Here is a 20,592-nt window from a genome sequence, read left to right on the forward strand (position 1 = left end):
TGGTGAATGGACTTCCGGCAAGTGCTAGCCCTGGCTCGCAAGCGGGACCATCTGATCCACCGGTACTTTGACGGTGATCCCTCCCCATGGCCATGGGAACCACCACCACCACCACAACTGTCGCTGAAGCTGACTAACGCTGTCGCCAATTATGTCAATAGCAGTGGCACCCGCCAACCATCACTACGAAAACCTCACAAAAATCATATGCCGCTGGTGGCTGACCTTGTATGTCATTTGAGGCTCCTTCGGGCTTTTGACGTGTGCAAGAAAACGGTACTTGGCGCCGACGACAGCGATGAGCTAACCCGAGATAAACGGTGGCAGATCTATGTGCTGAACGCTGTACGCCGGTTTACCGTATTTGTCAGGGCTGTCCACAAGTTTTCCGCCAAAGATCATGTTCGCTGGTTTTTAGAAGACGATGAGGAGCTGAGGTTTAGGGAAGGTATCCGAAAAGATCGCAACTTCATGAACCGCATGGTGGCCATTCTACCTCCATTGGACGTAGTGATGGTGTGGCATGCCTTTCTCCTTATGCCCCGAACGATGTATGATCATTTCATGCGTAGTCAGTTTACGCAATTTGCCATGTTTCCTTTACCACTAAGGCTCATCAGCAATGCCATCGATAACGATACGTTCATTTACGACCCTGCCATCCATTTCAAACAAACGTATCATACCGTGGTGCTGAGCTATACCGACAATTATCGCGATCTCATTTACCATATCGATAAACTTGACCAATGCCAGCAATTGGTGGATGTGTTCTGCCCTGTATGTCACGAGATACTTGTGGAAAACGTTTCCTGGACTCTGAATGATAACACAGGTTTCTGTGACCTGGGATTTGTCCATGCCATCAGCCTATCTTATTGCAAGTGTTTCCCCACTGAAAAAATCGTTAACCACGATTTGTTACGACGACGACAGCTCTACGCCGACATTCATCGAACTACCGCATTAGCTGGTAGTTATAAGTATTTCTCCAGCATCATCAGTCCTCGTGAGTTCCGCCACCGTGACGTCAACGCCATCAACGACAATTTGAAAGAAACTTTAAGGCGGAAGCTAGCAAAGTTAAAGCGGATGCTGCTCACAGAATTCGTTGAAAGTCTCAATTCGCTGCGTCAAGGCCACAAGCTTAACCTTCTTCTCCGCAATTATCTCTTGATGAACCCCATACATTGTACAATACCAGGAGAAGGTTTTGAAGTATGGGAAGATTTGGTGGGCGCAGTACTACGTCAAGAGAGATTCACCCAGGCAATGAACGATATCGACTGGCTTCATCAGGACCAAATATCGCATGGGTTAAAAGAGCTGATCAAGCGCTATGCCCGCTTCTTCTCTTTAATCACTCACTATGACCAGCAACAAATTCTAGTACCAACGCTCGATATTGATTTGGTATGGCACACCCACCAGCTCCTGATGGCGTTCTATTTCGAGGATTGCATGCATGCTGGCTCGGGGTGTGTCGTTGACCATGATGACAAAGTCGAGTCAGCCCGTCTTGACGGAGGGTTCACCGCTACAGCAAAACTCTACCGCTCACACTTTAACGAGTCCTATCTGCTGTGTTTCTGTAAGTATTGTGTGGGCTGGCGCCAGCAACGACGAAGACGTTGGTCTCAAGTAATTATTGGTGGTCGAGAAGAGAATATAGTGGGACCACCAGATAATACCCATATCTCCATTCATAACGCCGTTGAGCTTCCCCTGTTACTGGCATCAATGCAACGCCAACAAGTGAGACGTCGGTATCAGGACTCAGTCACATTACCGTGGGAGGATCATGAGTTACTTTATTACGGGAACAATCCTAAGCAATATGTGGTGCCACCAACAGCACCGTTTCTGGGAGAAAATATCCATGTCTTCGGCAACGGTCTCTGTTGTACAGTCCGGGACTACGGGCCTGCTTGACCGCAAACTCCCCTAGATCTAATTTTAGCTATAACGGTCACGGGTGCCGAGCCCGCTACCTTAAGGCTGAGCCTTCAGAGGGTTGGCAATGGGGGCTGGGCGTGCAGCTACCAAACCCATCGCTGTCAGTGTGTATGCGCGAAATTACTGTTTACAGCCTCGACGCGAAGCCTAGCCACGCGACATTCTCCATTAACACCAATCACTACCCACCGCGATTTGGCCATATTTCTGAGGTACACACCCTACACTACTAGCATATACCAACACAAATAGTCCAGCAATTTCAAGAAACCCCAACACCCTTATCTCTGTCTGTTGCTCTGCTCCACAAATGGCAGGTACAGCCCCTGATCACCTCGTTTTTTTTTCTGACACTAAGAGGGCGCAGCGACGCGAAGCCCCCTTTCCGCTAGGAATAAAAAGGGCGTGGTCTGCTGCAGCGTCACCTTTGATTTAACAAAACACATCTCCTGTTTTTTTCCATCACACCAAAGCATCATGTCTCCGATCCCTAACGAAGTGATCAACGCCCTCTATCTTGTGGGACGCAACATCATTGATGATGCCACCGGCGGCAAGAGCGACGTCAGCGGCCTGTGGCGGCTGTGGGACTCGTGTATGAACGACACCGCGTGCAAGGTGGTGGCGATTGTGTTGATTGTTATTGGGAGTATCATTGTCATCTGGGTGTTGGGCACCATTTTCCGTTGTTTCTACTACGGGTTGGCCTGTGGTGACGCGTGCTGCGCGTGCTGCTGCTGCTGTGGTCTGAATAAGCGCTCCCAAGACAACTACCCCCCGCAATACTACGAGAAGCCGGCAACGCTGGTGTACGCCAACCCCAACATGTACCCGGCGCAACAGCCGCCGATGTACCCGCCCCAATACCAACAGGAGCGCCACAACAACCCAGGTGCTGGCTACAACTACTTCAACCAGAGCCAAGGGTACGAGCCGATGTACCCCAACGACGAGAACACCAAGTACCGCCAAGCGTTCTAAGCTTTTGTGTTTTCTCTGCTGCCATTGGAGACCTGTGCCGGCACCGGTTTCCCGCGGGTATTGGACCCCATTACTTCAATGTATTTCACGTCATTCATCAAATAAACGAAATCAGAATATGTAAGAACTTAAAGTTTCACTTGCAAATTGCTTGAAGCAGACTATATTTTTTGTAACCATCACTATCACCAGTATTTCGCATCGCCATCGTACACCTAAAAAAACCACCCTATACACCCCCAATAATTACTTAAACTCTTCAAAACATTGAATAATCCAGTTCAAACCCATCACAACCACCACTCAATCTCGTATTTACTTCTCCTACAATTTATTCACTTGGCTCTAACTCAGCTGCCGGGGGCAGTGGGTGCGAAAAAGTTTTATGTTCACACGGCTAGTGCTCCGTAATCTACGCCGAATGTCGACCGAAACTGCTGCCACAAGCGTGCCCAAAGCTGCTGCTGCTCCCGCGGGGCAACAAGGTAAGGGCAAGAAGGACAAGAACGCCCAGTTCCACCTCAAAACCCCGAAGGGGACCAAGGACTGGCTGGGGTCCGACATGGTGTTGCGGGAAGCGATCTTCGCCCACCTCATCCTGACGTTCAAGCGCCATGGTGGGGTCACCATCGATACCCCCGTGTTCGAATTGAGAGAGATCTTGACCGGCAAGTACGGTGAAGACTCTAAGCTCATCTACAACTTGGAAGACCAAGGGGGTGAGTTGACCTCGTTGAGATACGACTTGACCGTCCCCTTTGCCAGATTTGTTGCTTGCAACAATATCCAGGCGATCAAGCGTTACCACATCGCCAAGGTGTACCGTCGTGACCAGCCGGCGATGACTAAGGGGCGGATGAGAGAGTTCTACCAGTGCGACTTCGACATCGCCGGCCAGTACGACGCCATGGTGCCTGACGCCGAAGTGTTGTCGCTTTTGGTCGAAGGGATGTCGGGGCTTGGCATCAACGACTTCACCATCAAGTTGAACCACCGGAAGATCTTGGACGGGATCTTCCAGGCCTGTGGTGTTAAGGAAGAAGACGTGCGCAAGGTGTCGTCAGCGGTCGACAAGCTCGACAAGCTGCCGTGGGAAGCGGTGAAGAAGGAGATGGTGGTGGAAAAGAACCAGCCCGAGGAAGTCGCCGACAAGATCGGTGAATTGGTGATGAACAAGGGTACTATTCGTGACATCTGCACTTTCCTCGAATCGTCGCCGGTGAAGGACAACGAGCTGATCCAACAAGGTGTTGCCGACATGAAGATTCTTGCTGACTACATCGAAGCCTTCGGCATTGAAGCCTACCTCTCGTTTGACCTCTCGCTTGCCCGTGGGTTGGACTACTACACTGGTTTGATCTACGAAGTGGTGACCAAGGACTCCGCTGCTCCCGAAAACGCCGCCGAACTCAAGGAAAAGGCGCAAAAGGACAAGAAAAAGAAGAAGAAGGACGACGACGACGCCTCGGAATATGTCGGGGTCGGTTCCATCGCCGCCGGTGGTAGATACGACGGGCTTGTGGGTATGTTCTCCAACGGCAAGTCGATCCCCTGTGTGGGGATTTCCTTCGGTATTGAGAGAATCTTTTCCATCATCAAGGCTCGTGCCGGTAAGGAAATCGAGAAGGTGGCTCCCTCCAACACTCAAGTGTTCGTCATGGCTCTCGGTGGCGGTGACGGCTGGACCGGGTTCTTGAAGGAAAGAATGGCGGTGGCCCACCAATTGCGCCAGGCCGGCCTCGAAGTCGAGTACATGTTTAAGAACAAGGCCAACGCCCCGAAGCAATTTACTGCTGCCGACAAGCTGGGGGCTCTGATTGCCGTCATTCTCGGTAAGGAAGAATACCCTGAAGGTAAGGTGCGGGTGAAGGTGCTTAACCAAGGGGAACTGTCGGAAGGTGATGAAGTGGCCGTCGACAACCTTGTCGACTACGTCAAGGGCAAGTTGGGCGAGCTCAACCAGGACGGGTTGAACGACGTCACCCGCTTGATCAAGGGGTTGTAAGCCGTGTACATAATGTAGTAATGTCCCAAATAAAAAACGTTATAATTATATCCTAGTTTACATCCAACCGCACCCCAACTTTTCTCCCCAGCGTCACTTTGCCATGACGCTTAATCCGGTTCCACAACGTGTTGATATCACGGGTGCAGAACCACCACAACACGCCTGTCCACAGCGTCACTTGCGGCAACGGGTCGTAGAAGTCAGCAGCAATGCGACGGAGCTCGGGGAGCTTCGTCCACGCGATATAGGGGAAGTCGTGATGTTCGTTGTGATAGCCGACATTCCAGGTAACAAGGTTCAAAATGCCGTAGTACGAGTAAGTCTCAAGCGGGGGCAAGTCGATGTTGTTACCCTCAGCGTCCTTGACCGCTTGACGCGGCTTATTGTTGTCGTTAAGCACGTAGTGCTCAGCAATAAAGTGGCCGGCACACGGGTGTAACGATCCTGCCAAAAACGACGACATGATAAAGTACCAGAGTGAGTTGATGCCCCACGCCGATACCATGACGTAATCAACAAGGAACACCCACACGATGTTGATAAGGTGGAACTTAGTGAAGTTAATTTGAGTGATGAACATTGGCCGAAGAGCATAGAAAAAGATCTGGAACGTAGCAAAGAACACTTTGCCAAGCACGTTAGACAACACCATCAGCTCAAACCGTGTCGGCAAGTCGGTGTCCAAGTGCTCATCACCCAAGAACTTATGGTGGAGCTGGTGGTAAGGCTGGAACGATGCCAGGTAGGGGATCCCGATCGGCATGTTGGTGAAGATGGCAAACAACTTGTTGTGTACAGGTTTCTTGAACAACAAGTTGTGGCTGAGTTCGTGGATGGCGAGGAACACCGCCTGGTTGGCGGTGGCACCGACCACATAAGCGGTAGCGATGAAACGAGCCAGGAGCACGGGAGTGTTTCGAAGCAAGTAGGCACAGGTGAACTGGATGGCAAGCACAAGCAACACCCAGTACTTGGTTACTGGCTCGTAGCCGGTGAGCTTGGTCACCTCGGGGTACTTTTTGAGGATGAGCTTTCTGCGAATGCCGTGGGCTTCCTGATCTTTGGTCCAGTAGTAATCGTTAAGCGTGGTAAGTGGAGCATCCGCGGGCGGAGCCTCTACCCCGTAGTCGGTATTGTTTGTCCGGTGTTTTATGGTGGTCATCGGAACGTGGGGGTGGAAGACTTTCTCTTAGATTTCACCGGCAGCTAAATACCTAAGGTACCGAGTCTAGAAAAACGCGCGATTCGGGAACCCGGGCTGCTGTGCAATCACCCTAGCAACGTGCCGAAGGCGGAGAAGCCGTTACAGCCAGATCGAGACTAATTCGGCGCTTGGCAACATCTGGTAGATGAAGATGATGTTTGAAAATCAATGGAAAATAGTAATTTTAAGTGAAACTTATGTATTTTGCGATTGTAGGCTCTATTCGCTGAGCCTCACCCCTGAAACAGGATTTTGTGAGCTGATGAGACAAATGCCCCGATTAAGGATAAATTCGTAAAAGAAGATATGATCAACGAGATAACGGTATTTCTGAAGGCCGGAGTGAATTCTATTAAATGACCTATGTAAATAAATTATCAAATATATAATCGTGACTCATGACGAGAGAAACTAGGAATATACTTAGTCCTCGTTGATGGGGTTGGGCGTGGACAATGAGAGTCTCATCACCCCATCGCTCAAAATACGCTGACCCCAGGAGCCCGCGGCGGGGTCGCCCGTCTCGTCACGACACTGTTTGAGGAACGGCAACAACGAGGTACCGCCGGTACCCCGCTCCTCTTTCTTTTGTTTCGCTAAGCCCAGCCGGTGGGTTGAAGTTGACCCCAACTTGGGGGCCTTTTTCGCTTGTAACACAATGTAACGAGTGACGATGCGGATGTGTTTGTCACGAAAGGCCTTCATCATGGCAAGACAAGCATCGTAGGCAAGAGTAAGCTCGCCATTGTCCTGGCTGAGCACAAACAGCCGGATGTTGGTGATTCTTTGCAAGTGGAAGAGGAACTCACGGTGGTTTCCGGGCATGTAGTCCTTCATTTCGTCCATGAAGGCATTGTCCGAAGCTTCCGCCTTGGGCGGTTCCGAAGCATGAGGTAACGGGCGTTCACCCGTCAGGTAGTGCTTGATGCCGAGTAAAACGTCCAAGAATTGGATCAACGACAGCTGAGCATTAGAGCCACCAGCGTAGGCTCTTGGCTTCACTTCGTCACCGTAAAATACCCCGCCTTTGTCGAGCCCCACTTCAGCCATGTTGCGCCAGCCAGCCAAGTACGGTCTCATACGGTAGTAGAACACGTGAGGATCACAGTTTTCCTCCATACGCATGAGAACCGACCCCAAGTGGTCAATCAGCTCGGCGAGCGCTTGAAGGGCAGCGACGACGCCTTTAACGTTTCCGCGATCGGCCTGCTTGATAGCTTCGAGACCAGCACGGATACTGTAAGCACCCTTGTACTCAAAGTACACACTAACAAGATAGAACCAGCTTTCGTCAATGGACCCGGTGTAGGTGTTGATTGTCGTCAAGTTGTCGAGGTCCCACAAGTTGTCGGGGTTAGGCACAATCTGCTTGAAGTTCCAAAGACACAAACCAGCGTAGGTAGCTACGGGGGGTAACCCCAATTTTTCACTAGTAGCAACCCAAGGGTCGGCGATCTGCTTAGGAAGGTGTTGCGATGGCTGGTGGCCAGTCCACACGTAGGCATGGGCCAAAAACGACAATACCTGGTAAGCCCGACGCCACTGGCGCTCGTCTTCAAGTTTTTCAGTGCTGAGTTGAGGCAAGGCATCAATTTTCGCCCGGATAGTCTTGGTTAAAATAAGCGCTGGAAGGTTGTTGACAAGCACTTCCCACGGCTCATAGTAGTCCTGAGGCAACCGCTCGAGGGGAAGCTCGCTAGGAAGAAACCCAGTGCTCGGGAACACGCCGTAGTCCTCGAGACGGGGGATATCAAGTGACGCCATGGCTATGGTCCAAGTGTGGTTAGCGAGAACGATCGGTGCGACTGCGGCTGGTATTAAACCCCGGACCGGAGTCTAGAGCGATCACTAAAAATTTAACGTTGCTTTTTTCACGTGGTGATGATCAGCCATACTAAAATCCCAATTTTTGAGGTTGACTCCGGACTTAGGTGAACCGCTGAAATAGCCATCATTGCTATGCTCACAAAGTAGGGATGGGTAGCCAGTATAGGGGCGGTAACGATGGCGGTGCGGGTGGGTCTTACCCGCGAAAGCCGCGGTCATAAAGTCAGCCCCGTGGGGCGGTCATCCATAAATAGAAATTAAAGAAGTGACCAGTCATGATTATCAGCCCATTATCATTGATGACATGGTCGAACTAAGGCGGATGGAAACGGGGTTTGCACAGTTCAAAGGACTTCCCGGTTAGTATGGGTTTGTGCATAAAACAAGTTGTCAACCTGCTTTACCATAGCCTTCGAGTTTTCATGAACTAAAATTGTAGCTTTCAAGTTCAGCAGGCCATAGAATTTCTGTCAATGCAATGAAAGGGTATGGTGCTTTGCCTCAATGGTGCATTAGTGGCTTCACTATCAGTCGTCACCGCCACAACTACCAAACGTCGCATCCATTACGCATAAACTATAAATACGACCTACCCCACATCGGTTTCAGTCACATTGTTTTATCCTCCACTTGATAAACAACGGATATTGCGTTAAATTCAAAATGCCAATACCATAATTCGAACCCAGGGTTTTCAAAGCGATCCTCCTGGAAAACTGGTAAAACACCGTTTTTCATTCAATAATAATACTTACGTTGAAGCATAAACCGTATCAATCAGCAACCAAAGTAGTCAAACGCATAAGGTTTCTTGCATCGAGTCAAAACTCCATTGAAGGAACTTTCTATGACCTAAGAACTTTCACATTGATAAAGTGATAATCACTAATAAGCCACGATTCAAGACACAGTTTCAAACTCTTATGAAGTTGAGGTCACAAGCAAATGATTTCGTATACTTTTAGTTAGTCAAAGCTGTAGCGAGTAGAGATACACACGAACTCAGTCGCGTCCTGCATTTGAACAATAACCCTGCATACAGTAGATGGTGCATGTACCATGTGATTAACCTGCTTGACTTACATTTTCAATGTCAAGACAACCTAGGAAAAGATGAACAACATCATTGCGATGTATAGGGACCGAATAATATTTCTGACAACAAGTAAAGATTTCTGAATTTCTCACTGAAAAACCTAAAAATTGTGATATAAAATCAGAAAAAGTCAATAAAATCAATCTGTTTGCTTCATAAAATTCTTTGGCACTGGACGTAGGTTTGAGAAATTTTTGGGAAAGTTCACTTCCAAATTGGTGTATCTAAGTGAGTTTTTATAAGATTCAAGTACAAAAAAAAAACTTTTTTTTTGTTGCAAATTTTTTTTTGCACGATATAAGTCAGTCTCATAGTTTATTACATCTAGTGAGCATTGAAATTGGCTTGCAATGTTTGTAGCAATGAAAAGATAGGCGTAATACCTCGTCTATATATCACGCCTATATGCAGGTGCATCAAAAAGATGCAAGACATAACCAAGTGAGTTGTATCACACATTTACAGAGTGACTATCTCATTTTTGTTTGCATCACTGTCATTTTGGAGCATGTATATTTGGTTTAAAGGGTTTAGGTAGATGTTAACACTTTTGCTGACACGGTTATCGTACTTTGAAATTTCACAACCTGCACACAAACGTTGCATTTGCATATCATTCATAGGTTTTCAATGAGGTTTTACATCATGTAAATGACACTTCAAAGAAAAACTAAAAACACCACTATAGTGTATACTGTGAAAATAGTATCTACAGCAGCAATCAGGATCTCCTTGATTTTTTTTGGAAAAAAACTACAAAGTGTAATATAAAATCAGGGAAAATTGAAAAAATCAAACTCTTTGCTTCATAAATTTTGTTGGCACTAGAAGTATAATAGATAAATATTTGGGCGAGTTGATTTTGAATTTGAAGTAGTTATAGTTATGTCGATGAAAAAGGACTGAAGAATATTGAGAACATCAAACTCAATGCTTTATAATTATTCTTGGCACATAAATCATAGAATATATTTATTTGGGTGAGTTGATGGAAAAATTGGAGTATTTGGAGCAGCGACACTCTATCTACATTGCATGCAGGATTAGTTGGTGTATGCAGTACACAAGAAATCATGTGGCTCTTGCAACCCCTTCGTTCGTCTAGGTACATGAAAACGTAATTCATTGCAAGATGAAAAAGAAGGCATTGATTAAGGACGATGCTTCCTCACTTATTACTAGTAAAGTTACGCGATACTACATCGTCACCTTTCTACGAGGCGGCTTGATTAAGATTTCGATGTGAATCCAGAGAAGATTCGGGCTCGACGACCATCGCTCAGTGACAGTACAATACTGGCATTGTCACCTTCGTCAGCCTCATTGGACTCAGTATGGTCAACGAAGCGTATTGGTTGTGAGACCTGACGTCTCACTTTGACCATCTCCAAATAATCGAAAAACCCTTGCCTGCGAGAAAGAGGTACCCCATAATACCAATACACTTCGGGATTTTTGGCAAAAATATAGCGGTCAACAATGTACAGAGCCCGCAATGGTGCAACAATCACCTTAGCTACAGCCTGGACCACCTGATCGGACCAGCCGTCTTCCCACACTGCTGGCGCTCGAGGCGTCACAATAAGTTGATCGCGCACGTAAGTCGTAGCCACCACGGAGAAAATGAAGAAAAGCCGGAAGTAGAGATTGAAGAGAGCAGACAAAACCATCGGTGGTACCATTGAGATCACAAGTAACGCGCGAGACATTGGCACAAGCCATTCGGCGGGCGAAGCCATATTTGGTGCGGATAGATGCGCGAAGACAAAATGCGCCATGGGGTGCGGCGCGCTAATACAATGTCTAAAGGTACGTTTACCATGTTATATCCTATTGGGCCGCGAAGGGCATATTATACAAACGAAACATCATCAGCTAAGAAGTTACTTCTTTTCCTTCTTCTCCTTCTTTTCTTTCTTCTCCTTCTTTTCCTTCTTCTCCTTCTTTTCTTTCTTTTCCTTCTTTTCCTTCTTTTCCTTTTTCAGGACCTTCTCTTCGTCGTCGTCGTTGTCTTCGTCACGCTTTCTCTTCTTGTCCTTCTTTTCGACGTCAACGTCAACTTCCTCGATCAAAGTCTTTTTGGGCAATTGGACCTCGGGGGCAGCCAACTTGTCAGCAGGGACAGGAGGGGCGGGTTCGTCGTCCAAGTCCTTGTATTCTTGCTTCCACGAGGCCGGGGTGTTTTCGTTGGTGCGCCCGTACTTGTCGAGCTTGCCGTCAGCCTTCATTTGCTTCTTCTTTTGAGCGACGGGACCCAAGCCCCATCTTCTGGGGTAAGTGTCTCTTTCCATAATGCAACGCTTGACCTTAGCGACAACACCGTGGTCGCACGATTGCAAGTCAACCGTGGTCATTTGGGCAATACCAATGGCGATGGCTTCACCCTTGGTGGTCATCAACACCACTTCGTCGTACAATTCGATGCCGTCTTCGTAACGGAGCAAACCGGGGATCATGAGCTTGGCCCCGTAGCACACCGAGTTGACCGCCAGGTCCTTAACCACCACCCGCTTGTAGCCGACAAGCAACGATTCCAAAGGCTGGATGATCTTTCTAAGGTACAGTTCGTCACGGGTGTTGTCGTAGACGTACTGAGCGTCCAACACGTCGTGCAAGGTGACCAAGTTGTCGTTTTCGTCCATGGCCCCCAGTCTAACACGTCTAAGTTCTTGCATGTGGCCACCGACACCCAACAACATCCCCAAGTGGACACAGAGGGTTCTCATGTAGGTACCGGCTTCACACAGGGCCCAGAAGACACCCAAGCCCCGCTCGTTGTCGAATTCAATCAACTTGGAGTCGTAGATGGTTCTGACACGCAACTGTCTCTTGACGGCCGAAATCAAAGGAGGTCTCTGGAAAAGAGCACCAGTCAAGTTTTCAAGGGCACGCCCCATGTCCTTGGCATCGTCCAACAGCTCGTGCAATCTGACAATGCACACGTACTCCTTACCGGCACCCTGTTGCGACTTGACCAAACGAGTGGCCCGGTCGATACACACGATAAGACACCCAGTGACCTTGGGGTCCAAAGTACCCGAGTGACCGGTCTTTTCCACACGCAAGATACGCTTGATCCAGGCGACGACTTCGTGCGAGGAGGGGTTGGAGGGCTTGTCCAAGTTAATCACCCCCAGCAGCACGTACGACTGGAGGTCGCGCTTGTACGGGGTCAGCCCGGCGGGGATCGGGGTGTAGTGCCCCAGTCTCACCAACAACTTGTCGTAGTTCTTCAACAACAACGGCCAGTCCAGCGTGTCGTTCAGCGGCTTCACGCTCTCGGGCTTAATGGTATAGTCGGCCATGGCGATGGTGATGAGGTGAGCTGAAAAAAGTTTATCGATGAGCCGCGATGCCCCCCGTGCGAGCCCAGTGAAAAACATGCCCGAAAATAGAGGCGATGAGGGAGACAAAATAGGACAATCAAAATTGAAATTTGGGGAAGTGAATTTGAGAAATCGGTGTTTACAGAAATCATGACGATTTGGTGGGCTTTGTTGGCGAGACTACAATTATCCTTGGATGAATTTTGCACCACCTCGATGAGCGCACACGATGGCTAACCCCGGATGACCCCAGAAAGAATACACGCCGTAGTAAACACGTCAAACCAATGATGAGCAATGTGGTGAGTTTACCATAGTTAGTAAAAAACGTAGTATAATTTACCTGTCATCTAGGTTGACTCATCTTGCTATTATGAATATGATCATCACTATGGGTTGCTAAATCATTGGCCGTCTCAATCATCAGTCAAGTCATTAACCTACAGTTTATTCTCTCTGGATGCGTTCAATTAATTACATCGTATCTCTCTGGTATTTCGTTCACTCGTTACATTATAATCTCATTCCGTCTTGTCGTCATACGGAGATTGCGGGGGCATCCCCATCAATTGTTGGTGTTGGCGCATCTGCATTTGCATTTGCATCATCACCTGGCGCTCGTGAGGCAGCATTTGTTGGCGTTGGCTCTGCTGTTGCTGAGCGGCCACGGCTGCCTGTTGGCGAGCCCGTTGTTGGCGTTGTTGCTGCTGGATCAATTGCTGCGGCGTGGGAGTAGCTCCCGGATCGATCACTCGCGGCGAGGCACCCTGAGCCATAGCTGCTTGCAGCGTTGACTGGCTCGGGGCCATCACGTGGGACTGCGCCTGAGCCACCGCCCGGTTCGATTGCTGCTGCTGGAGCGTAGCCAAATATTGGGCCGCGTACTTCGTCACCTGTTCCTTAGACAAGTTAGGATGCTTTTGCTGAATCAGGTTGATGATAGCAGTCACCTGCGCCGGAGCGAATTGGAGCCGCTTCGTCGGCGTTTGCTGCACCAGGGCCGAAGCCGGCATCGCTCCAGCCATGCCCGCGGTGGGGACAGGAGTCAGACTCGGCGTTGGCGTGTTCTTGCGTCTCAGGGCAATCATTTGTTGGAACTGCTCCGGTGTGTACCCTGGAGGTACTCTCAGCGGAGTTTGCTGAGGAACTGGAGTCATCCCTTGTTGTGGTGGTTGCGATTGCGCTCGGGGAGTGTTAGCGCCACTAGGCTGAGCTGACGGCGGTGCACTCAGTTGAGGGTTGGTGCCAGTAGTAGAAACAGTAGCTGGGGGACCAGCCGCAGTAGGGCCATTGCCGCCACCTTTAACGGCCGCCGCCATTTCATTGCGCGTTGCGCGTTGGTCAATGTAGGCCTTGCGGATGCTTTTGTCGTTTTCATACTTGAGTTTGGAAAGCTCCGCCGGGGTGGCCACCCTATCATTAGTCAGCTGTTTCTTGTTGGCTTGCTGCGCCGTCACTTCACTGGCTTTGCGCTGCAGGTTTAACCGGTCCCTAGCGGTATCTTCCCGCTTCTTGATCAGCTTGCGCATGGCATCAAACATCAGCGCCCACCGCAAACGCCGGTGGCCCCGTTGGATCAGCTCCAGACCGACCCCAAGTGGTGAGATGCGCCGTTTCGTTGTAAGCTGTTGCTTATGCGCTTGCTCAAGCCATTGTTGAGCGTGGTAGTTGTACATACCCTTCATGTCAAGGAATTGGAAGTTTTCGTTAAGCTGAATGTAGCGCTCAAAACATTGCCACGGGGTTCTACGTTCAATGTTCGCTTGGTACAGCTTCAACAGCGCCGTCAGAGTGGCACCTTGCAAATGCTCCAGGATAAGATCCCAGTTGAACCCAAACTCAGCAATGTAGTGAATGAGAAGCTTGTCGTCTTGGGGGAGCCAGATGGTCGGAGTACGGAACTCGATATTCTTGACAAGAGGAGGCTTTGGCGGTTTGAGAGGGGTGAACCGGCGCACGTTGCCGAACGGAGACCCCTTGCACATCATCTTAGCTTCCTTGGCTTCGATGTTGAGGGTCTCCAAGTCATCTTCCTCCTCGGTGCGAGTGTAGAGGTTGAACCAGTCATTATTCTCTTCCGTGGGGTGGATAAGCCGCAGTACCGGCACCAAGGGCAGTTCCATGTGCTTAAGAAGCAGATACGCACTCGAGTCTTGACAGAACGATGTGTACTTGGGTAAACTGCGCAACACCGTGGAGTCATTCTTAGACAAGTCGGTTTCCGGGTCAAGGTAAAGCACCGGGTTCCGGCTGGACTCTTTCAACACCAGGGCGGGCTTACGGGTCTTGATAGTGACATCTTCACCGCGATGGTAAGCCTTAATCGCTCGGGCAATCTCCACACAGCATGCTTTCTTCCAGCGTACCCCTTGCTTGAAGTCCTCAGCCATCCACTCGCCTTCTCTCACCACCCAGTCCCAGTGGAACTCTTTCTTCTTATTCTTCTTAACGTAGGTAAAAGGGTCGTAGTGGCGTTGAGGCTGGCGCAACGACCACTTGCCTTGACGCTTCAACTCCTCTATCCGCAGGTATAGCACCGCGATCTTGCCTTCAAGCAACGCCAGCTCAAAGTTATCCGTCATGAGCACCTTGTGGCTGCTGGGGAGCAACTTGGTAAGTGGTAGAGTTTGCGTCAAGTAGTATAACTCGGCTAACAGCTTCACTTCCTGAGGATGGGTGGGGTAGCCGTCAGGGACAGCCACCACCTGGTACTTAGGGTACTCTTCTTCCTCAACACCTTCTACCTCTTCGTGCTTCCGCTTTCTCTGCCCCGGATGCCATAGCTGTTTCTCGATATTAGCGGCAATGACTTCTCGAAGCCGCTGTGGGTCCCGCACGAGGGCTTGAAGATTCTCAAGTCGAGAGGCCTCAGCAGCTTCCGCAGGAGTGTCGTGGGCAGTGCTCACAAGAACATCTGCTAACAACGGATCTTCTATGAGCCGTTGAACCAGCGACATGAGGGTAACGAGGGGGAGATACTGTGAGGGTAACTTCGTCAAAATATCAGTGCGACTGAGACGAGTGCGACTGCGAAAAAAGATTTTGACGACGTGAGGGAAGGTATAAACTGGGGGAGGGTATAGAGGGGCTATACTTCATCTCCCTACGGTGTCATAGATCTCATCGAAGCTTGTTGAGCGATGTGTTGATGCTCCCATCGCCTCGACTTCACAACAATCATGTGGATGCTTGACAATTCAGATGATTAAACATTTCAATTTCACCTCTGGATGAAATTGTAATGAAAAAAACCGGTTCTGTTTAGTTTTGAAAAGCTCCTGACTTTCATTAAGCTTTCCTTTACGTGTCTATTTGCGGAAGTCTCATCGAATTATGTAAACACTCTTTCTCTGTGCTGGTGCAATTCCAGCGACGAGTCTCTTATATTACAGACTGTAACTATGTTCGTACGATCACAAAAACTGTTCAATTTACGATCATCTTTCACCCGTTAAGAAATTTAACAACGATTACATCACTACACGTCGAGGAGCTTTTTTCTATGACTTGTCTCATATTAACATTTACGAATGAAAGTAGGTGGACCGGTGATTATTGGCGAAAGAATTGAGTAAGTCGAAGTCATAAGTAACCCAAATCGATATACGATGCCAGTTAATCAATATTCTGAGTCTTTCTACTCGATATCACCAGTGCCGCCTTCTGAGTAGAACCCTAATCCATGCGAGGGAGCGCGTCGGCGGCGCGTTCTTACGCGTAACCGAAATCCGGTAGCTCCGAGGTGTTGTGCATACGGCACCGACAACTCACAGCAACCAACCTTCACCCGTTTCAAACGACGAATTAATTTCACTCGCTACTATGGTTCTTCCCAAATTTCATAATCCCAACAACCAGGACTCGAAACCCCGCCCCGAGGACGCTGGCGTCGACAAAATTGACTCGTTGGACCCCGTGAGCATGGGGTTGCACCACGACGGGCCCTACGATGCTGCCATGCCCTCGGAAAACCGCAACCGGGCCACGGCGCCGATGGCGGCGTTCTCGCGTGAGGTTCAAGGCGAAGTGAACGTGCCTAAGGAGAAGTTCGACGTGTTTGACACCGAGGACGGCATGGACTACAACCCCGTGTACGGTCAGCCGCTGGAAGGGCTTGGCCAGACGACGTTCCTCGAGGGCGCGCCTGCTCCCAAAGCCGCGCAAGAGGACGTGATCGAGGAACACAAGGAGTTTGATGAGGCTCACCACCACCACCTTCACCACCACCACAAGGACCACAAGGACCACGAGAAACACCACTTGTTCCAGAAGGATTAGATATATATACGGTTGTAGTCGTTGTGTAATTATACAATATCCTCGGTTTCCAAAGTCACCCCGTCGGTGCTCATGTTCTCGGGGGGCGTAATCAGCGGCACTGCCTCCAACCCCACGTACACAAGACCCACCAAGAAGATGAGCATCAGCGACACCACCCGGAGGAACAGTCCCCCGTTCACCAACAGGGCAATCAAGATGTAGAACACCCCACGGCCAATAAACAGAAACATGAAACTGGCATAGGTGGCAACCTCGGCCGGGATACGGAATTCAAGTAACCCGATGAGCAAGCCAAACGCGATGATGAAAAGCCCATGTATAAACGGCTGAAGGCCACTAAACAACTGGAAAACGCCGGTGAGCACGGCAAGCCCCGCCACTGTTAAATTGGCTAATTTGAATGCACCTTGGAGGTCTTGGGTGTCAAGCATGGTCGCGCGCACATTACTAGAGCCGCACCGCCTTGATAGTCACCGAATTCCGATAAGACGTCAACTTCGGAATAGTTTGACACTTTCGGATTGTACCACAATGTTAAGAATGTAATGGGTATCAACTTTTGCGTAGCATAGACCACCATCACAGTATCATACAAAATGAATGCTCTTAGGCGGTCTGCATTGACCTATTTCAGATTACAATTCACAGCAGGTAAGTGTACAAGTTGCTCTTCATGATTAGGTTCATCCAGGAGTACTCAGTCTCCTTCGCTGTGTTGCTGAGCCTTATTCCAGTTGTGTATCGCATCTTGTGTTTACTTATACCCGTTACGGATGCAAGTGATTTGCGTTGATCAAGCTTAAGCCGCAAATCCCGCACAGACTAACATTTACGTCGGGACAACTGGTTGGATTATTTCGTTATCTTGGTTCAATCTCTCAAGATGACAATCGTGGCACACAATCTACAATCAAACAATTGCACCTTGTACTTCACCGATCTAAGACCAAGTGAAGTGGTGTACCTCACTGGGTTGAACCTATTCTCTAGCCGAGTGCTCAATATCAAGCAATCCTATTTCACTCATCAGTTGACATACTCGTATGCACCAGTGTGCCCCATTCAATTTGTATAGTGACTACCGGCTGCATGTACCCCTGGGCGAAAATCTTCGTAATAGAAAGGAAAAAGATTCAGTCGAGAGACTGCCAAACATAAACCCTACACCTCCTCATGATCTTGATGGTCACGAAAACTTTGGTGTGTTTACTACATCGCTGATTCATCTACCCTGTTCAAGATTTTAGGTTCATAGGCAAACTAAATGGACTAGATTCGGGTACGCACAACCTGATTAGGGAAGGTAGGTGGCGGCGAGCATTTATGAAGGCCGGTGCAGTAGTCAACACTGCTGAGGCTTATAACTCGGCGAAATCTCTCTAGGAACTCGCTATTCAATTATGAAGATTGCCTCGCTTGCCTTCCTTGTCTGCACAACTCTCGCTTCATCGCAACAATATTTGGTGCCTCCGCATCTCAAGAACGATAACTATCATGAAGTCTCAACCGACTTAGTTGTCCAAGAAGCTAAAGGCAAGTACTTTTTCGGAATCAAGGTTCCTCTTGCTGATTCCACTGACTACACATTTGGCGTCAAATTCGATAATGGTCGCACGTCTTTCGTCAAGGGTTCTGGATGTCATACTCCTGGTGGAAAGTGTTCCTTAGCATCAGGCGATGACTTCCCTTGGAAGTTCGGTGATGTAATAAGTTTTGGCGTTGTCCAAAATGGTGACAACGATTTGAAGTTGCTGGCAGGTATTCAGGTTAATGACACCGCTGGGGAAAGTTTCACCGCAACAATCAATGGCATTGGTCAATTGACCAGCTTTGAGGTGTTACAAAACAACGTCGATGCGGAGAATTGCCCTGGTAAGGCAAAGAGTTTATTCTCCGAGATTCGTTACGTCACTAAAGATGTTGATCGGGAGATTCCTCTTTTAGGCGATCTTCAAATCGTCAGCGACGCCAACGAGTTGGAATGCTCCAGAAACAAGTACAATTACGCAATTGCCGTGGACTCCGATGGCAAAGTCATCTTGGGATCAGGATTAGATGGATCTCAAGACGAAGAGCTCACCCCTGGCAAGGTACCTATTAATGATGCTACCTCTGATGGAGAAAGTACTGGGGTACCTTCAGAAGATAGCCATGATGAACCCTCTAAACCCACAAAAACCACTACCACGAATACCCAACAATCAGTGGGACAGAACGACGGTATGAACCCCGTTTCAACTCACACTGAGGACAGAAAGCCAGAGAAGCCAGAGGAAAACTCCAAAACCCCTACCAAGGCTGATGGAGAAGGCTTAGTTTACATTCCTAGTGCCGTTACCACTGAGATTGATGGCAAGCAAACCACTTTTGTGACGGTAGTGAAGGGTACCACTGACGATTCTGAGCAGGGTAAGGCATTGAAGACACTTGCCCCATTATACACCATGTTCGGGGAATGGTGAACGAATAGTCTCGGTGAACATTTAGGATAGTTTAATAATGTGAATTGTTATTTGTATCAGTGTATGATTACGTTGAGATTAGTTCAAATGTTGAAGGGAACATGACCGATAAAATCCCGTCGATGTGACACTCAATTGCCGGAGATACGCCCTTGACTTTGCTTTACAGTCCACTGTTTACAGAAAGCTATGCTTTACTGTCAAAGGGCTATCGAACCGATCCCACGATTACGAACCAGTGACGCCCCAAGGATGAACTGATGATGAAGAGAAGATTTTTTCAGATGGCCCTATTTATAGTGCGAACCATCGGAGGTGGAGGAAATAAAGCCGCGCGTAGTACCTGCAACGTTATTGTTGGCATATCCAGACCGTCAAACTGATATTAGATCGGTAGGAGAAAACTAGCGTAAGAGTGACACTTAAAATGAATGTTTGCAAGCGTTGGAGTTCCACTTCGATTGAATGGAAAGTGTGATTGGATTACTTCGACCGCATGCCCACAAACGATGAGGTTTTACTATAAGAAACATGTTAAAATATGGCGTAAAACACGTAATTAATAACTAGCGGATGTAGCTCAGCTGGGAAGAGCGCCAGAAGCCGGCCGAAGCTGAATTGAGAAAATTCAGACTACGGAACCAGGATCTGAGAGGGCGTGTGTTCGAGTCACACCATTCGCATGTTTTTTGTGAGTACTGCCATTGTCTTCGTATTGTTAGGAGCTCTTTTGTGAGTTTCACGATGAGTCACTAGGAGAGAATCTGTCCGTGACTCACAGAGAGAGAAATGTGTGTGAGCTTGGGGAAAGGGCTCACTATCGGTACAAGACATCCTTCGTTCCTAGCGGTCCTCTACTCAATGTGTGGAGTTGGCATTCTGCATAAAGAGTCTGGTGTCTATGTGATTATCGACAATAATCACTCAACGCTTGATGGTTTTGGAACCAGGCTTGGCCGCATTGCGATAGCCGCGCACTAAGACAAAGTCGCAATTTGACAGGCCCTGATGAAGTTATACCTCACCCAGTTTGGCTCTACCTCGGAGCTTTATGGTGTTTGAACTCGAGGCGTTGATTTCTTTCGATGTCTAGTTTACACCTGGGGCACGTTCTCGTTCAGCGACGTCGCATTCAAGCCGAGTGCAACCGTGGTCGCATGGCGTTGGTTGTGACGGGGCACGGTATTATCATCTCCACCCTACCAATGCTTTCATTGAGGGTTCACCGCAGACATTCATGTAATGTCGTTTGGTACGCGGGAGGAGTTCATTAGCGATAATGGTGATGCCAACATACTCTCGATGTCCACCATTGGTTGAGAACTTTCACCCACCGCCGCTAAAAACAACTCGATACCTACCCAGGGGAGTCACTGTTGGCTACTCCTGGGACACTCATTTACTTTCCAGGGAGGCCATTTTCTTGTCGCTGCTTGGCTGCATTGACGAGC

General features: G+C 48.8%; 11 protein-coding genes across 11 annotated transcripts; 5 read left to right on the forward strand and 6 right to left on the reverse strand. All coding sequences in view use genetic code 12, as the record gives it.

Moving 5' to 3' along the window:
* Nucleotides 1–6: 6 nt before the first annotated feature.
* DIURU_000764 (glycine-rich domain-containing protein) lies at nt 7–1,932 on the forward strand (the record flags this gene model as incomplete). The annotated part of the gene is made up of 1 exon (XM_034159048.1): nt 7–1,932. The coding sequence occupies one exon, from the start codon at nt 7–9 to the stop codon at nt 1,930–1,932; it is 1,926 nt and encodes a 641-aa protein (XP_034014431.1).
* A 501-nt stretch (nt 1,933–2,433) lies between these two features.
* Nucleotides 2,434–2,937, forward strand: DIURU_000765 (uncharacterized protein; the record flags this gene model as incomplete). The annotated part of the gene is made up of 1 exon (XM_034159049.1): nt 2,434–2,937. One exon carries the CDS (start codon nt 2,434–2,436, stop codon nt 2,935–2,937), a length of 504 nt encoding a protein of 167 aa, XP_034014432.1.
* Nucleotides 2,938–3,358: 421 nt separating this feature from the next.
* HTS1 (histidine--tRNA ligase) lies at nt 3,359–4,942 on the forward strand (the record flags this gene model as incomplete). Its single annotated transcript, XM_034159050.1, has 1 exon — nt 3,359–4,942. One exon carries the CDS (start codon nt 3,359–3,361, stop codon nt 4,940–4,942), a length of 1,584 nt encoding a protein of 527 aa, XP_034014433.1.
* A 52-nt stretch (nt 4,943–4,994) lies between these two features.
* On the reverse strand, nt 4,995–6,107 carry DES1 (Des1p; the record flags this gene model as incomplete). The annotated part of the gene is made up of 1 exon (XM_034159051.1): nt 4,995–6,107. One exon carries the CDS (start codon nt 6,105–6,107, stop codon nt 4,995–4,997), a length of 1,113 nt encoding a protein of 370 aa, XP_034014434.1.
* Nucleotides 6,108–6,572: 465 nt separating this feature from the next.
* DIURU_000768 (dioxygenase) lies at nt 6,573–7,913 on the reverse strand (the record flags this gene model as incomplete). Its single annotated transcript, XM_034159052.1, has 1 exon — nt 6,573–7,913. One exon carries the CDS (start codon nt 7,911–7,913, stop codon nt 6,573–6,575), a length of 1,341 nt encoding a protein of 446 aa, XP_034014435.1.
* Nucleotides 7,914–10,301: 2,388 nt separating this feature from the next.
* On the reverse strand, nt 10,302–10,811 carry DIURU_000769 (uncharacterized protein; the record flags this gene model as incomplete). The annotated part of the gene is made up of 1 exon (XM_034159053.1): nt 10,302–10,811. The coding sequence occupies one exon, from the start codon at nt 10,809–10,811 to the stop codon at nt 10,302–10,304; it is 510 nt and encodes a 169-aa protein (XP_034014436.1).
* Nucleotides 10,812–10,955: 144 nt separating this feature from the next.
* Nucleotides 10,956–12,377, reverse strand: DIURU_000770 (pseudouridine synthase; the record flags this gene model as incomplete). Its single annotated transcript, XM_034159055.1, has 1 exon — nt 10,956–12,377. The coding sequence occupies one exon, from the start codon at nt 12,375–12,377 to the stop codon at nt 10,956–10,958; it is 1,422 nt and encodes a 473-aa protein (XP_034014437.1).
* A 542-nt stretch (nt 12,378–12,919) lies between these two features.
* Nucleotides 12,920–15,355, reverse strand: VID21 (Vid21p; the record flags this gene model as incomplete). The annotated part of the gene is made up of 1 exon (XM_034159056.1): nt 12,920–15,355. The coding sequence occupies one exon, from the start codon at nt 15,353–15,355 to the stop codon at nt 12,920–12,922; it is 2,436 nt and encodes an 811-aa protein (XP_034014438.1).
* Nucleotides 15,356–16,220: 865 nt separating this feature from the next.
* DIURU_000772 (uncharacterized protein) lies at nt 16,221–16,676 on the forward strand (the record flags this gene model as incomplete). The annotated part of the gene is made up of 1 exon (XM_034159057.1): nt 16,221–16,676. One exon carries the CDS (start codon nt 16,221–16,223, stop codon nt 16,674–16,676), a length of 456 nt encoding a protein of 151 aa, XP_034014439.1.
* A 29-nt stretch (nt 16,677–16,705) lies between these two features.
* On the reverse strand, nt 16,706–17,110 carry DIURU_000773 (uncharacterized protein; the record flags this gene model as incomplete). Its single annotated transcript, XM_034159058.1, has 1 exon — nt 16,706–17,110. The coding sequence occupies one exon, from the start codon at nt 17,108–17,110 to the stop codon at nt 16,706–16,708; it is 405 nt and encodes a 134-aa protein (XP_034014440.1).
* A 969-nt stretch (nt 17,111–18,079) lies between these two features.
* DIURU_000774 (uncharacterized protein) lies at nt 18,080–19,141 on the forward strand (the record flags this gene model as incomplete). The annotated part of the gene is made up of 1 exon (XM_034159059.1): nt 18,080–19,141. One exon carries the CDS (start codon nt 18,080–18,082, stop codon nt 19,139–19,141), a length of 1,062 nt encoding a protein of 353 aa, XP_034014441.1.
* Between the last annotated feature and the right edge of the window lie 1,451 nt (nt 19,142–20,592).

This window comes from Diutina rugosa, assembly GCF_008704595.1.
Source record: "Diutina rugosa strain CBS 613 chromosome Unknown scaffold3_size541584, whole genome shotgun sequence".
Lineage (NCBI taxonomy): Eukaryota > Fungi > Ascomycota > Pichiomycetes > Serinales > Debaryomycetaceae > Diutina > Diutina rugosa.